Here is a 16,254-nt window from a genome sequence, read left to right on the forward strand (position 1 = left end):
TCTCAGTGCTGGCATAATACGCCAAAATTTAGATTATTTCTGGCAACACTACAAATTTTAAATTGAGCCTCATAACCTCGCTTTCGATGATGCTAAATTCTCTATCACCCATTGGGTGCCACCACTGGATAATTATTAGACCTATCCATGATAGTACTACCCTTTTCTAAATTGGGCCTGTCTGTGGGGACATTACCCTGTCTAACCTTCCGGCTCACCCACCCCAGCGCTAATTCAGTTCTTTGCTTGGCGAAAGTAATTGGACTACATTTAATTTCGCTCTTACGAAACATGCTATCATGATCCAAGGTGCTTTGTTTTTTTTCTTTTGTGTTGTTATTTAAATAATACTTCTTCTAGCCCATCGGGCCCGTTTGTGCGGTCTCCCCCGACCTGTATACCTGCTCCTTCGACCTGCTAACCGTTCATTAAATTTTTGGTCATTATGAAACATGCTTTCATGATCCTCGGTGCTTTGTTGAGATTACTGTCTTCTAGTAAATCGGACCCACTAATGGGGTCTTGGCCAACGAGACCACTTGTTCATTCAACCCAGCGCCCAAATACTTCTTTTGCGGGGTGAAAGTAATAGGTTTTAGATAAATTTTCGCGGGGAATGTAAAATGTATTATTAATGTTTGACCGTTTAACCTCTGAGCTATACTGATCGATGACCTTTACGATATTCATTTATATACACCTGCCAAAAGCGGAACGGCTTTTGGTAGATTTGGAATTTGTTCACTATCTTTTGTGATATGCAACAAATCAACGGAAAACTAATTCAGTCTTTTTAACCTCTTTTACTTTAGTTAGCTATCACCGTCTTTTATTTAGTCTTAAATAAAAGCCTACAATTTCTTGTAGGAATCTTACCCAACCTTAGACTTAATCTAGTCTTAGTTTAAGTTACCCACTCTTAATCAACCACGAGTGTTATCCTAATTTTCTAACAGGGAGACCCTTTGGGTCGGCAGGGGTTCGAATCCCTGAGAAGGGGTCAAACCCCCCCCCCCTCCCTCCTTAAATCCACCCCTTAACTCAAAGCTATTTGCATTTCTGAATTTGTGATTGCCACTTTTTTGTTAAAATTGATAAAGTAACTGGCTATGATCCGTGCTCGTTGCTGGCGGCTGAGGCTAAATATTTCAGCCCACGAAAAAACCAGAGAAAACTGCAGGGGCACAACGGCGTTCTCACTGGTAGAATGTGTAGAAATGGTCTTGATCTTAATAAAAGTTGAAAGATTAAAAGTGAAGCGATTGTTGTCACAATTTGAAGTAAAGCCTCTAAAATTGCTTTCAAAGAAAGGTATTTGAAATAGTATTTGATCATCTAAAGTGTACCCCTCTCTCATAAATAAAAACGTGAAGTCTGAAAATTAAATTTATCATCTAACTTTTATTCTATTGATGGAATTTCACCTAGTGTGTTTTAAAATAGAGTTAGCCCCACGCTTGCGTAGTGCAATAATGAATCATGAGTTTTCCGTCAATGTTGTAACAGTCGTGTAGGTGTTTCAAAACTGAGTCGAGGGATGGTGCAAATGCCTGATTCACGTATAGGAACATCGAGTCCCCTTCTGTCAATTTGAGCAGTCTGAAATGAAACAAATCAGCGTTTACGAAGTACACCCAGCATTTGATCAAAGTTATTTTAATGTTTTTATAATAGTATATTTAACCATTACAAAAACAGATCATTTTTTATATAAATTAATTCGAAAACATGAAATCAAGTTCAAGGAAACATATTATTCAATTGAACTTTTTCCATTCAATTGAACTTTTTCGTTAAGATCCAGTTAACTTCATACAAATTTATATTTACCGACCACCCCTTCAGAACAAGATGAAAAGAACTTTGATTTCCACAAACAGCCCACTTTTGATAACATTTGAATTGTCGAATTTCAAAGCAAAAATATACGCCCTTAAAGACCTTTGAAATCCAACAGCAATTGATGATTCGCTCTTTTAGAAAAAATTAACCAAATTCGAAAAAACTGGATCAAAAATTCAAGTTTTATTCTACGTTTGTCGTGACCCTTACATTTTAGCTGTTCGATAGCAGAGTTTGCCTTCTTTTTAAGAAAAAAAATTTAGTTGGTTGTTTATTTTAGTTCTTTTTAACTAAAATAAACAACCAAAAAATCATCAAGACCTATACAGGCGCGGATCTAGGAATTTCTCGAGGGGGGAGGCGGATTTTCAAAAAAATTTGAAAAATTTGAGGTCAACCAAATTGATTTTCTTAGCTCTCCCGAAATTTCGGCGCAGGCATATTTTTGAAAAAAGGCCAAAAGACGTTTTAGGCACTTTTTCGAAAATGTTGACTGAAAATTGCGTTTTTTCGACGCGCGCCCCCCTCTCAAAATGAGTATAGATTGGCGCCAAAGGCGCCTTTAGAAATATTTCAAGGTCTGTTGGCCAAAAATGGATATCTCAAAATCGTAAAGGGGGACCTTTTGGGTCGGCAGGTGGTCGAATTCCTGAGCGGAGGACTTTTGCTATATCTATATATTAATATAGAGCCAATATCTTAAGGGCCTTACGCCCTAGCCTAGGTCCTAGGCAGACACGAGTTTGCGCCATTTTGAGTTAGTTTGCGCCATTTGAGAGTGTTAGTTTGCGCCATTTTGAGTACTTTTTAAGACTATGGTAGGAACATTCTGTGCTACTTGCACAGTAACCGGCTCTTGCCAACAAAAAGTGCTAAAAACTGTAACTAATTAGTTGTCATAAGACAATTCTGATTATTTATCCAGCATTGTATCATGTCATCATTCATCATGTGACTTGCGAACGAAAGGTAACTGGATGAAATACCAGCAGGGTTACTTTAATTGAGACCAGCCAGAGAAATACTGCAAATCTATAGCTGCATAACGCACCGAACTCGCACTCGAACACACGACCCTTTCATGAAGAGCCGTGCTCCGTACTCACTTGGCCACGCAACGAACGAATCATTAGGGCTCGTTTTTATATATACTTTCATACCCTTACGAATGCTAAGTTTTACTACCGAATCCGAACGGATTGGTAAACGATAAGTTGTACACGAGCGAAGTAAAACAACTGTTTTGCTGAACCGTTTATTGTTGTCTGAGCTTTTAGCTCAGCCTCTTCAATCTCTTGAGTCTTACAAGGTCAAAAGACCAACCATCGCAGTTAGTTTATATAATTAGTTAACGTTAATACAGTTTAACAACCCGTACCGGATGACATATACCTTGAGAGTGCGTCTATCAAAACACAGAAACTTTGGAGCGTACTGGTCTCAAATTAACTTAAATATCGCAACCCTTAGCAGCCCAGGCTTCTCACAATGAAACGGGTTAAGCCAGCGTGCTACAAAACAATTTATCCCCTATAGTCAATGTCCTACATGATGACTATAAAATCGTTTTTTTTTCTTTCCCTATATTCTTGAGACTTGGTAACCTTTTGAGGGTGGAGTGAAGGAACTCTATGGTCTTGTGGGGGTCCACTTTGAACTTCTTCTGTTTGAGGATGGGTGCACTGCCCACTGGCTGGAACATGATCTCTATCTTCTCTCCTCCTCCCCCCGCCAGATCCGGATCCAGCAGGAGACTACCTTTAATGGGAACAGCTTTTTTATTTTTGGGCGTTTTTTCCCTGTGGGGCTGAGGGAGGACGTAAAACAGCTAGCAGTCAAAAGCTAAAACCAATAGATTTCTTAACGTAAAATATTTCTTAGGACATCGCAGTCAAAACGCATATATTTACATGTTTTTGTTTGGTAGCGAAAATTAGCCATCTTAATTCCCCAAATGCCGCCTTTTTGTTTATTCCCTAAACCTTCCTTGAACTTTGTTCAGCAAAGTAGGAAGCCCTCTATATGAAAATTAACACTCATAAAAAGTATACTATATCATATCAATTCTGACTATCTTCCAAGCAACTTCTGCTTGGTCTGTTCTTGTCTAATGTAAATCTAACTTAAAAAATCGGATTTAAATTTTGCAATTTTATTAGTTTTAACAGCAAATAATTAAATCAACGCTATATTACGGCTAAATGCTACATATGGCAAGAACAGACATAGTGTGACAGCATTTGAAAAGAGAATGAATGATCAGACAAGGCCAAGGTTCAAGTCAATTTGAACACGTCAACTATATTTTTCAAAACTGAGAGGCAAATCAAGGGGGAGTGAAAAAAGTCAAGAAAAACGACGATCAAGGATACACACACCTCTAAAAATGATTATTATGTATGTTACCGAGGTTTGATTGGAGTCCGGACAAAACGCCAGTGTTTCTCTGCTCAGAGGTAGTCGCCATTTGAGTATTTTGGTTGATTGTTGGGTAGCCAGAATTACACGTCAGTTGCTCATGTAGTTTTGTTCATTTCAACATACTTCGCTCCAATTTAAGTTCATGAGATCTGAAAAGAGAAACAAATTAGACGCGCATAAGTTATCACAATTCATAAGTGTAATTGATTAGACGAAATCTCATTGACCAGTTTAATATATACTGTTGTTAGTAGCTGCTCTCAAGCATCGACTCGTCTGCAGCTTCAACTCGCTTTTGTCGATTATTTATTGTACCCCACAATGGGTCAAACAGTGACTATACACTCCCGTTCTAGGGAAGCGTTTTTAGATACGGAGAACCGAGCGAAACTCCCACGCCCAGTTCTGGCGGGCAGTTTGTAATTAGTGCGGAGAACCGAGAAAAACTCTTTTTTTTCCGGGGAACCTACAAAACCCCTCCAGTTCAGATGTTATAATGGAAGCCAGTTAGTGGCTTCGACAGGTTGGTCTCCCACAGGTCGTCTATTGTCAGTTTTGTTCGTTTCCCGTTTGTTTCGTTGAACCCGTTTGTTTCATAGGGTTAATGTTTATATAGTTATTAACTTCCGTCCGGTGAACTTGTTTCGAAGCGAGCTTGTAATCTGATAGTGAGATAAATTAATCTTCGTCGAGGTGTTTTATTACATATGGATATTTTTCAGCCAGACTGTTTCATTTTTCTGGATTTAGAGTTTAAGTGTGTGGTGTGGTAGTCAGCTCTGTGGTTGGTGAGCGCCGACTAAGAATTGTTTGTAGAATATTTTATTGTGTGTTTTGACTGGCAAGATTTCGATTTGACGATGCTCAATTGGGCTCATTTCAGTGCAACCAGTTGCAATTCTTAAAACAACATTTTGCCGAATCTGGAGGTCATTCCATCTGGTATTGCTAAGCGAGGGTGTCCATAGTGGAGCAGCATAATTGAGAACACTACGCCAAATGGCATTATAAGAAACAATGTGTTTCTTTACTGCAAACCAAGTTAGTACCGGTAAGTTTTTTCAGTAAATTATTCCACTTTTATAGTTTGTTCATGATGTTACCGATATGGTGTGGAAAAGACAAAAGACTATCAAAATTTACGCCCAGGGTTTTGGGTTTGCTGCTTGTTTGAAATACTTTCTCAATCATGACATTAGTTTTGTTTGATCTCTTCTGTCCAAGTCGTGAGGACAGGTGCTCAAGATTTGTCGGATGAAAGTTAACGATTTCCACTTGCCTTCCACTTAACGATTTTCACAGTTGTAGAGATCTTTTAAATATGGTTGGACAGTTATTCTTACTTTTCAGATATCAGGACCTGTGGTAGTAATGGTTGTCCTGCATAGGTGGTAATTTAGCTGTTGTTTGCTGATGGGGGAGGCATAGAGGACATGCAGATATAAAACAGGACAGGCGACAATACTCCTCCTTGAGGAACCCGTTGTTGATTCGTCGCGTTTTTGATTTTTTGTCTCTAATTTCTATAAAATTAGCGCGTCCTTGTAAATATGATGTGATCCATCTTTGAGTATTGTTGTAAATGTTCGATTTCATGCATTAAGATACCGTGATCCAATGCCTCAAAAGCTGCGGTGAGAACAAGACCAACCAATAGCGTTGAGCAGCAGTCCCGGTTGGTTGAGGCCATTGTTAATTCCGGTAACAGTACAGGTAAGTGCAGTGTGCGTGGATCTATTTTTCCCCAAAGCCATGTTGATAGTCGGCAAGTTACATGTTATTAAACTAATCATATTACTTTCTTTCAATCAGCTTTGCAACTGGAGACAAGAGTGCAATCGGCCTTCAATTTTTTCCCATCCTCTTTTATTTTTCCTGGTTGAAGGATTGAGAATATTTTTCCAATTCAGGAGTTATGTATTCTGGTGTTTTCACCAGATTAAAAAAAACTCCTCCCCAGTTTCAGTGATCAAAAAAATAATCAAAACTTCAGGAGTGAAGAACAACGATGAATGAAAAACAAGTAAAAGATTATGACATGCGTATTAGAACATACCTGATGTCAAATTCTTTGCGATCAGGTTGGTTGCTGAAAACAAAACCATTAGCAAAACAATGCATGTGAACGAAGTTATTTAAATTCAGAATTGAGTCATATCAAAGATTACTCATTAAAAATTGTCAATTTAATTGCATTTCTGGGTGTTAGGTAAAAATTAAGAGAAGAATAATGTTTAGTTACTAACCTGATGACAATTTTTTTATTATTAAAAAATTCAATGCAGCTCGCGTGTCAACTAAAGCTCTAAAACAACCAAAGAGAAACTGTACATGAAAACAGCTAACTCCAATTTTTCATGTTCTATCAGAATAAATGAAATAAAAAAGAGTGCAGCGCTATATAAATTGACTGTGAAAAGCGTGGATCCTTTCAACGGTCCCTTCACCTTCTCCTTTTTGAAAAAGGGTTCTTCACAAAATTCGCATTTGCCTAACTTGAATTGGTCCTTAGGGATGGATATTGGTTACCGGCTCAAGGTTTGCGAATTATTATGTTGCGAATCAATCGGAAACATGTCAGAGTTCGACCAAAAATCAAAGTCGAGAAGGCCCTTTAGTCGAACTCAAAGTCGAAGTATTAAGTCGAGTTAGTCGAAACAAAAAGACAAACCCAAGGTCGAAAAAAAAGTTGAACACAAAGCCGGAACATAATGTCTAACACAATTCGAAACAAGCAGCCAAACTCAAAATCGAAATATAAAGTCGAATAGGTCGAAATAAAAAGTCCGGCACAAGAAATTTGTCATATTTTTTGCTGTGTATGTATGTATATAAAATTCTTGTTAAGTAGGAAAGACCTATTTCACCAAGGAGGTGGAGATGGATTGGTGAGATATTGTCAGAGCCTTGAGCTTCACTTTTGCTTGCGTTTTGACGCCCTGTGGAAGTGAAAAGGATATTTCACGCTTAATTTTCCTTAACAGGCGGCGTTTATTTTTAGTTGGTGATGGTTAATGTGTACTAGATGGTTGATTAAACAGATTGGCGCATGTTTTAGCATCGTACACCCGTTTCCTTTGTGTATTGGTTGGTTTGATGTATGGTCTGTGTTTTTGCCAGACAAGTCTTTCAGAGTTTGTGGCTAAATCCTCGATGTTTAAGAGTGTTGATGGGCTCAATCCATTTATCACGTTCGTGTCTGTTCACATTGTCAATGATTTGCTTGTTTAGCAGGAAAAATTGATGTTAAGGTTTGTTGAATTGTAGTTCATCTCTTTGTTTGGATAATTTGACAGCATCAGAAGGTAAGTTTGATTTGAACTCCTCTTTGATACAGCCATGTGGGATGTGCCATCTGGCAGCATTTTAGAGAACTGCTTGGAAGGTAGAATCTCCTTGAAGCACTGGTTGAGGGTGTTTACATTTAGCAAAAGCAAATTCAATTGATTCCTTGGAGCCTTGTCAATCTGTTTTTTTTTTAATATGGAAGTGTTGTCTCGACACCACAACTGAGTTCAAGAATAATTGGTTGATGATCTGACACCAAGAAAGGCTCTGTGGTTCAACTGATATTATTTTCTAAGGAAGGGTTAGCTTTATTGATGTATGGTGAGCTTTCACTGATGGTGATTATTCTGGTAGGCAGATTCTCCTTTGGCACTACAATGTTTTCTCTAACATCTTCAGTTAGGCTTGAGAAATAGAGTGATTAAAATCGCTTAGAATGATGGCGTCCTCTCCTCTGTATTTTAACGTGAGCTGATTGATGATACGTAACCCGAAGAGCAGCTTGAGCAGGGAGAATAAAACGTTAATTAATTTGATGTAGGATACATCCGATTAGATTTTAATTAGATGGGTTTCTGTTTTCGGTAATTAAGGAGAAATCTTGAGAAGCTCAGAGACTGAAGAGTCAATCAGGTTGCTTTCTTGAAATACCACTGAGATATTATTTACCTCCAAAATTACAGTATGATACCCTTAGCCTTTAGCCTTTAGTTGTAAAAGTTGGAATATTTGTCGTTTGCATGAAAGGGTTTTTAGGGTTCTTGGTTGGAGAGTTTAGGTTGTTCGTGGACTTGTTTTGGTGGTTCTCAGTTTGGGCGTATTAGGTTAGAGCGTTTTAGTAGTTCGTCTTTGCGGTGTTGTAATGATTGCTGAACCCACCCGCCTAGATAGCACCAAGCACTTCTGTGTGCTCGTGTTATCCTTAAATCACAGGTCGGGCAGGTGCAGGCCCAGGGTTACTTTCTATACCAGCTCTGATTAGCAGGATATCGTTTATTGTGAGGGAATGGGAGGACTGGCTGTCTCCGTTCCCAGTATTAACACGGATTGATGCTGCGTCTGATGAAATTTGCACCAAAAGTTGTACGAGTTTTGGGCCATACTATATGTACATGGCGAGGGTACCGCCACTGAGGGGCAATCGTACTTCGATATCCACCATTTAATACAGAAGCCAAGCTTTGCTTCGCAAACACTTGCTAGGACGCGACAAAAAGCAGCTCTATTACATGCAATAAAAACTAGAAAAAGCCTCGAAATTGCAAAAATTCGGCTTCATCTGTTATTCGAGCCTGCGACCTAGTGATTAAGAGTCTCATACACATACCACTCAGCCACGGAAGCTTAATTGGCTCTAAACACTAGCCGCTAGAAATAAAGCACACTTTTATTTAATTAACACTTTCTTTTTTCTAGGTTAGAAAAAAGAAGGCTCGTAATATTACACTAAGCTGAAGCTAGTGTAAAGTCAAGACTCCGTTCATAACTTTCTTATGATTGAGAGGAGGTTGCAAAGACAGAAAAAAAATCATTTAGCTGCGCACAAGATGACTTCAAAAACATTTAAAATAAAATGAATGTTTCTTAAATCACTGGAAAAGCACCCCAGTGCACACTTAGATGAAGTTTGAAATGTGCTCGAAAATTGAGCAAAACAATCAAAAATATAGCGTTCCAAGAACATTTTTTAGCTTATCGTCAACTGGCACATCTCCGTGAACCAGATTTGCGGCTGTGCCGAGCCAAGCCAAGTGTGTCGAAGAAGTAGAATATGAATTTATTTTAAAGTAAACATTCAAACTGATCAATGATTCTGTTAGACAATTCAGCAGCGGATTTAGGGAGGCAGACGCCCCCTCTCAGGGATTTGACTCCATGCGACAAACCCCGGAGACAAATTCTTTACAAAGAAGATGTCTTTAGCTTGAATTGATAACGCTTCCTTAACACTAAAGTAAACGAGTTAGCCAAAAAATTTATGCATTGCGGCACGCAATATTCTAATTTTAGGAAGGGACAATCGGCATTTCATCCCACGAATTTGAAGAAGCCAAACAAACTCAAGAAAGTCACAAGAGAACTCACACTATCTATTATCGCTTAAAATAAAGTAGAGGTCGCTTCGGCGTGTAAGCGGCGCTTCGACTTGGTGAGAATAAATGCTCATTGAAAAAAAAAATGAATACAATTCATAGTAACGCAATAGATGCAAACAAAATCCATTTCAAATAACAATTTAATTGCACAATAAAACAAACAACATCCATTCAAAAATGCAACAAAACGACAAATAAAGTCAGTTGGTTAGATTTAAAAGCTGCTTCGTTCAAACAATAAAAATATCGTTTCACGGCTAAGTCTCTTTTGAAATTTTTTGATGAAATACTAGCATGACTTTCGTATTTTGCTTTAGCAAATAAAATTTCAAAAAACAACTAAGGTTTAATTTGTTTTGCATCTAATTAAATTTCAAATTGCATTGTTTCGATTTTTTGTTCCATTGTTCATAATTGTTCCGTTGATCATAATTGTTCCGTTGTTTTAATAAACGGCCAATGAATATCCGCGCATTCCATTATAGCTCCCAGCACGAGCATGTCTTTGGGCATTAGAGTAACTCGGTCAAAACCAGTCATCAATACCACGAGAGTTTGGAAATACTGAACTATTGCATATTCAGTGGATTCTTGAAGTGCCGCCATTGCTTGAACCGTAAACTTCATATCTTTTGAGTACTTCTGGGTAATTTCTCTTACAAGCCGCTGAAATGGCAGCTTAGGAATTATAAGTGAAGAAGAGTTTTGCAGCCTTTTAATTTCTTGATCCACCCTTTTCTTCGGTTTTGTTGTTTTGCGTCTTCTTTGTGGAAATGACTCTCCTTTATTTCCATGTTTATTCTGAGATCCTGCTGGTAAACCTTGTCCGATTCCTGATGCATCATTAGTATCTGGTTGGTTCCTTTGCCTGGATCCCAAACTTGGCGATCTCGAATTAATATGGTTTGTTCGCTGAGAAACCGATCGTCCTGGTGCTCTATTCGCTATTCCATGATCAGATAGGGCCAAAGCGCTAGTTCCCGGATTGTCGCTAGATACGGATCTAATTCTACGCAGAAAACGTTGTTCAGTTACATTAGCACCTGAAGAACCTGCCACCATCGGCAGTGGCCTAGTGGACTTAGAAGGAACATTTTTCCCCCGTTTAGCCTTGGTTTCTTTCGGTTTCTCAAGTCGAAGAGGCGAAAAGTCCAAAATTGAAATTGACGACGACGGAACTGCTCCTGCAAGCGGTCGTGATTCGTTGTCTCTTCGACCCATCGCCGCCAATTGCTTCCCAATGTTAAGTGAATCATCTTCATCACTGCTGGTCATCACAGCAGCTGGTTGTTTTATCTTTTTCTTTGGGCCCATTTCATAAGATCTTTTAGAAAGCAAACTTTTTGATCAAATGTTTGCTATTTCAACTAGGCCACCAAAATACACTCTCGAAACTTTTTTCTCTTTTCTAATGATCATAGGAATGTTATCAAGGTTAAAAACTTATCCTTCATCATGTGGACCAGTCACAAAAAGCATCATCAAAATTCAAAGCAGGCAAGGACAGCCGGTTGCTGTGCAAGTAGCACAGCTATTCCGACCATGCTTTTACTACTACTACTACTAGTACTAAAAGCAGGCAAGGTTGTGATAAACTAAAGGCTAATTGTTTTGATACACTTATTAAATAGATTTGTCCATTTCAAATTCACATACCTTGTAATTTCAGATAAATTGAGCTAGAGGACCGAATCGAAAAATATTGTTAACAAGTCCCACGCCTCTAGCTTCGTGGGTGAAGAGTGTTAACTGTTAATGGTGTTTATAATCGGAGCCAGCTCCCTGAAAGCCGCAACCGAAGTAGCCTCAAACGATTTGAAGGGAGTGTTATCCCGCATCAGCTTTGCATCGAAAGGATTGAGTCTCAACCCCAACTCTATCCACAACGTTTTGAACCTTGACTTTCTCTAGAAAAGGGAAAACTACGTAAAGCAAGAGACATAATCCTTTGGCCCGACGTGTTAACCAACACAATTATCAAACACTGTAACATTCGCCCGGAAGTACATATCGACGGAAAATAAAGCTAGGTTCTAAAACGACTGGCCAGCGTTTAAACACAGCTCTACATGCTTTTCACCGTCTCTGCCAAAGCCAGTTCTTTTGGTAGTCTTTCTAACATCGGGTCGACAAAAAAAAAACTACTGTTTCCGGCTTTCATCAGAACGCTCTGATTAACTTAATTTGTGCCAGTCGGTCATATTTGGAAGTTTGACCTTGAGAAACACGAAACACGCAATTTTGGGAGGAAATTTAAGTTTTCAATATTTCGAATGGAGCCTGTCATGCTCAACTTTCTCGCGACAATTAAAAATATCGAAAGAACAAGATCAGAACATCCGATTTACAATCGCGGGAAAGTACCTAAAAAAGCAGCGGGAAATTGCTATTCGCAATTTCCAGTTACGAAATAAAACGCGAGTAGAGCCGTCTTATCCTGAAATAGGAAAAGAAGCGATTGCGAAAGAAGATCACGATTATTCGAGCTGAACTAGAGTGAACCCTCAGTGGAAAGGTGGACAGCTGGGGTGTCCCAATGGTTCAGACCAAAACTTCATTACTAGAGTCAAAACTTGTTTTCCTTATTAAAACTGATTAGTATTAAACTCCTCAAGTTATCATACTTAATTCTTGAGTTGCTCATTAATTTACTTACCTCTAATTCTCGAGTAGGCTGACATGAAGAAGAAGAAGAAGAAAGAACACTTGAATTACTATACAATAAAAAGCCGAGGCATCAGTGTAGCAAAGTGTAAATAATAAAATTGGTTATAAATTCATTGGTTACATCAAACAAAAACAAAACATCAGAAAACAAGCAATAAACAAAACAAAAAAAAAACAAAATCGGTTACAGTTCGGAAATTGGTTGATTAAAGTATATGAAGTTTCGGATACTATAGAAAATTAAAGATTTAAGAATTAGGAACAAGCTGGTAATAAAACTTTACAAACAATTTTACAGATAGTCCAATTATACAACGTATATACAGAGTATATACAGTTTCTCTTTCAAGCAATGTGAGAAAAACTAAACTGAATTAAAAAATATAGAACTAGCAAAAACGGTAATCACGCCACGTATTTGTATTAGTACATATAGGATTGTTTCTCAATTCACTCACGTAAAATTCTTTCAATTTTTTCTTGAATTCTGTTTTCGATTTTTCTAAATTGCGCAAAATTATGGGCAGTGAATTCCATTTTTTAGAAGTCAAATGAAAAAATGATTTTTGTAGAGAAGCAGTCGAACAATGTTTGTCAAAAATAATTTGTTTCGTTCTTTCGTTGAGCCTATAATTGGCAGTCGGTAGTCTCAGTGTATTTTCAAAAGCCTTCTTTTTGTTTGTAAGATATTGGTATAAGTATGTTATACACTTTAACTCAATTCTTTTCTCGATTCCAATGAACGATTTGCTAATGCGAAGAAGGGAAGAAGATTTAAAATTCGATCTGAAATATGTTCTTTTTAGCGCCCAGTTCAACTGTTTCTCCAGAGATAGCATCAAAGTAGCATTAATTTGTTGTAAAAAAATTGCTGAATAATCTAAATGTGATAAAACAAGACAATGAAGCAAGGCAACTAATGATAATGTCGGCAGTTGTTGTCCAATTGTATCAATAGTTTTAATCCCTTGGGCCATTTTGTGGAGAATTGTTTTGATTTGAGCATGAAAAGATAAACTTGAATCAAGAATTAAGCCTAAATATTTGCATTCTGATTTTTTGGCTACATAATGCCCACTAATTACTAGTTTATCAGTATCCACATTTTTGCTATCATTTTTTTGACAAAATGTTATAAATTCCGATTTAGATGCATTCAGATTCAATTGGTTCTCTGCAAAAAATTCCGTTAGATTATTGAGTGATTTTTGCAATCGATTCAAAGCATCCTCAGAAATTATAGAAGAGGAAAAAACCATACAGTCGTCAGCATATTGAACTAAAGTACAACCCTCATATAATCGCTCTTGTATGTCATTGACATAAATATTGAACAACAACGGACCAAGTACCGTTCCTTGTGGGACACCTCGTTTTATTTCAATCCAGTCTGAAAAAATTCCATTGACGTTTACTCTTTGAATACGTTTGTTTAGGAAGCTAGCAATTAAAGCATTTGCTCCATTTGAAAAACATGTGAGTCTTCAATTTAGTTTTCTTGAGTGTGTTTTATGATTGTTATTTTGAGATAAGGAGAGTTTTAGGTTGATCCATCTGAAATGGATCAAAGTTTCACTGTCTAATAAAAAGTAACTGTGCGGATGGTTCCGACCCTGTTTTTAACGGCGTTCGTGTATTTTGGGTATTTTGAGACCTAAGTGTAGGGACGTTCTTATTTTCTAGAGTGGGGGGTATTTTGGTAGTGGCCTTCAAGCTGTAACGGGTTTTTAGTCTCATGTCGCAAGCGAACCGAATTGACTCCGACCGTTTTGAGGTAGAAAAACACGAGAGATAATTTCCCTGACTCTTGAGCCAATGGTTATAGGGCCTATTCTTCTTAAGCCTCATATGTGACCGAAGTAGGCGACTGTTACATAGTGTTTTTATGGCGCTCCTGGGTGTTTTTACGACATCATGACTACGGAGTCGAACCCACTTGACGCAGCTCCGGGCTAAATGTCCATTCTAGAGTACCGCTAGTACGGTTCAGCGGTAACGTGTAAACCTTCCGGTTGTACCGTGATAGCTTTTTAAGAAAACTCGAGAAAACTTCCTGGGACGCTCTCCGAACGAGGCTTAGCTAACCGAGTAAAAGGAGGTAACTAGAGGGGACGAAAAAACAAGCAAAAGACAAAAAGCGAAACAAAAACCGAAAAAGAACGGAAAAAGGAACAAAAACTATAAAACAAAAAATGACAGTGACTTTGACACCAAATTAGTTGGATCAAACCTTTATATTAATTAAATAGTATACCCATACTGTTTTTTTTATAAGACCGATCGTTTCGATCATTTCAGCAATCTGAAAAGGTACCCGAGTGTGGGGCGTTGTGAAGGGTTTTCAGATAGCTTGCAACTTAGCTGGACCATTAGGAGAATTGACTGGAACAGGTGACCAGTCGAGTGGGAAAGTGGTTCACAGGGACTGAGCTGGACCATTAGGAGACTTGACTGTAACAGGTGACCAGCCAAGTGGGAAAGTGGTGCTGATGATCAGGTGCAGGACGAGTCAAGGAAACAACCAGCACGGAATCAGAACAACAAGAGAGAACGGGGCGTTCTCAAGTTGGTCTAACGGGTATCGTTAAAATCCACATTACATTATAGGAAATAAGTGTAAAATTGGATGAGCGGAACCCCATTGTTTTGAGGAAGTTTTTACTCCAGCAGGCCTGGAAACAGGTCTACGGTTTCTCTCGAGAGGTTTAGCACCCGGCGCTTAAGGGAATTTTCGGCTAAAGAGGGGGGAGGTTAGAAGGGGGGCTGGTTAGGTTAGAGGTTGGTGGTTGTAAAGTGTAAAAGGGGGGACACATTAGAAAAACTAATTGATCGGCATCGTCGATTTAGTTACATTAGATTCTTACACGCGTCGGCTATAAGAAGCGGATATCCAAATTTAACATCGAATTCAGGTAGGTACCCTGGTCGGATCGGTAGGCGGGAACGGACATAGACAGTTTTTGTGATACCCCATAAGATCGCTAGCAGGGGGAAGGAGAACGCGTGGCAATCAGGTACCAGAATTTTTTTTTGTTGTTGTTCAGATAAAGGGCTGACACAAGTCACCGTTGAATTTTAGGTGGGTACATTCTTTTTTTGCTTTTATCGATATTCATCTTTATTTTTATTTTTTTTCTCTCTGTTAAACTTTTGACGCTTTTGAAGAAGAGAGTTTTAATCGGTTTTGGACAAACAAGTGATCACAAGACACCTAGAACAAGTTGGGTTTCAACTTGCGGCAAAAAATCAAACGGAAATAAATACAAGGGGATTGTGATTTTAACGTTTGGCAAGTAAGGTTGGGTTTTTTTTGGGAAAATTTTTACTAGAGCTCGAGTGGTGGTACGAGGTACAGTGGTTCAAGGCAGTCTTGGGGCAGGCAATCTTGGGACAGGCAGTCTTGGGACAGGCAGCCTTGGGACAGGCAGTCTTGGGACAGGCAGTCTTGGGACAGGCAGTTTTGGGACAAGCAGTCTTGGGACAGGTAATCTTGGGACAGGCAGTCTTGGGACAGGTAATCTTGGGACAGGCAGTCTTGGGACAGGCAGTCTTGGGACAGGCAGTCTTGGGACAGGCTGTCTTGGGACAGTACCAGAAATTCTTGGGACAGTACCAGAAAGTCTTGGGACAGCACCAGAAAGTCTTGGGACAGTACCAGAAAGTCTTGGGACAGTACCAGAAAGTCTTGGGACAGCACCAGAAAAACTTGGGACAGTACCAGAAAGTCCTGGGACAGCACCAGAAAGTCTTGGAACAGTACCAGAAAGTCTTGGGACGGTACCAGAAAGTCTTGGGACAGTACCAGAAAGTCTTGGGACAGCAGCAGAAAGTCTTGGGACAGTACCAGAAAGTCTTGGGACAGTACCAAAAGGTCTTGGAACAGTACCAGAAGGTCTTGGGACAGCACCAGAAAGTCTTGGGACAGTACCAGAAAGTGTTG

The 16,254-nt window shown here is 38.8% G+C and overlaps 3 protein-coding genes across 11 annotated transcripts in view; 1 reads left to right on the top strand and 2 right to left on the bottom strand.

Moving 5' to 3' along the window:
* Positions 1–16,254, top strand: part of LOC134840715 (dynein axonemal heavy chain 2-like) — a 446,672-nt gene that overhangs the window by 218,286 nt on the left and 212,132 nt on the right. The gene's annotated exons all lie outside the window — the stretch shown is intronic.
* LOC134839509 (autophagy protein 12-like) lies at positions 1,369–4,433 on the bottom strand. The gene is made up of 3 exons (XM_063855087.1): positions 4,249–4,433; positions 3,447–3,600; positions 1,369–1,599 (listed from the first exon to the last, which is right to left on the bottom strand). The coding sequence occupies exons 1-3, from the start codon at positions 4,307–4,309 to the stop codon at positions 1,446–1,448; spliced, it is 369 nt and encodes a 122-aa protein (XP_063711157.1). The 5' UTR covers positions 4,310–4,433; the 3' UTR covers positions 1,369–1,445.
* Positions 10,074–10,961, bottom strand: LOC134839692 (histone H3.v1-like). The gene has a single exon (XM_063855314.1). It carries the CDS (start codon positions 10,959–10,961, stop codon positions 10,074–10,076), a length of 888 nt encoding a protein of 295 aa, XP_063711384.1.

The sequence above is a fragment of the Symsagittifera roscoffensis genome, chromosome 2 (genome assembly GCF_963678635.1).
Source record: "Symsagittifera roscoffensis chromosome 2, txSymRosc1.1, whole genome shotgun sequence".
In the NCBI taxonomy this organism is placed as follows: Eukaryota; Metazoa; Xenacoelomorpha; order Acoela; family Convolutidae; genus Symsagittifera; species Symsagittifera roscoffensis.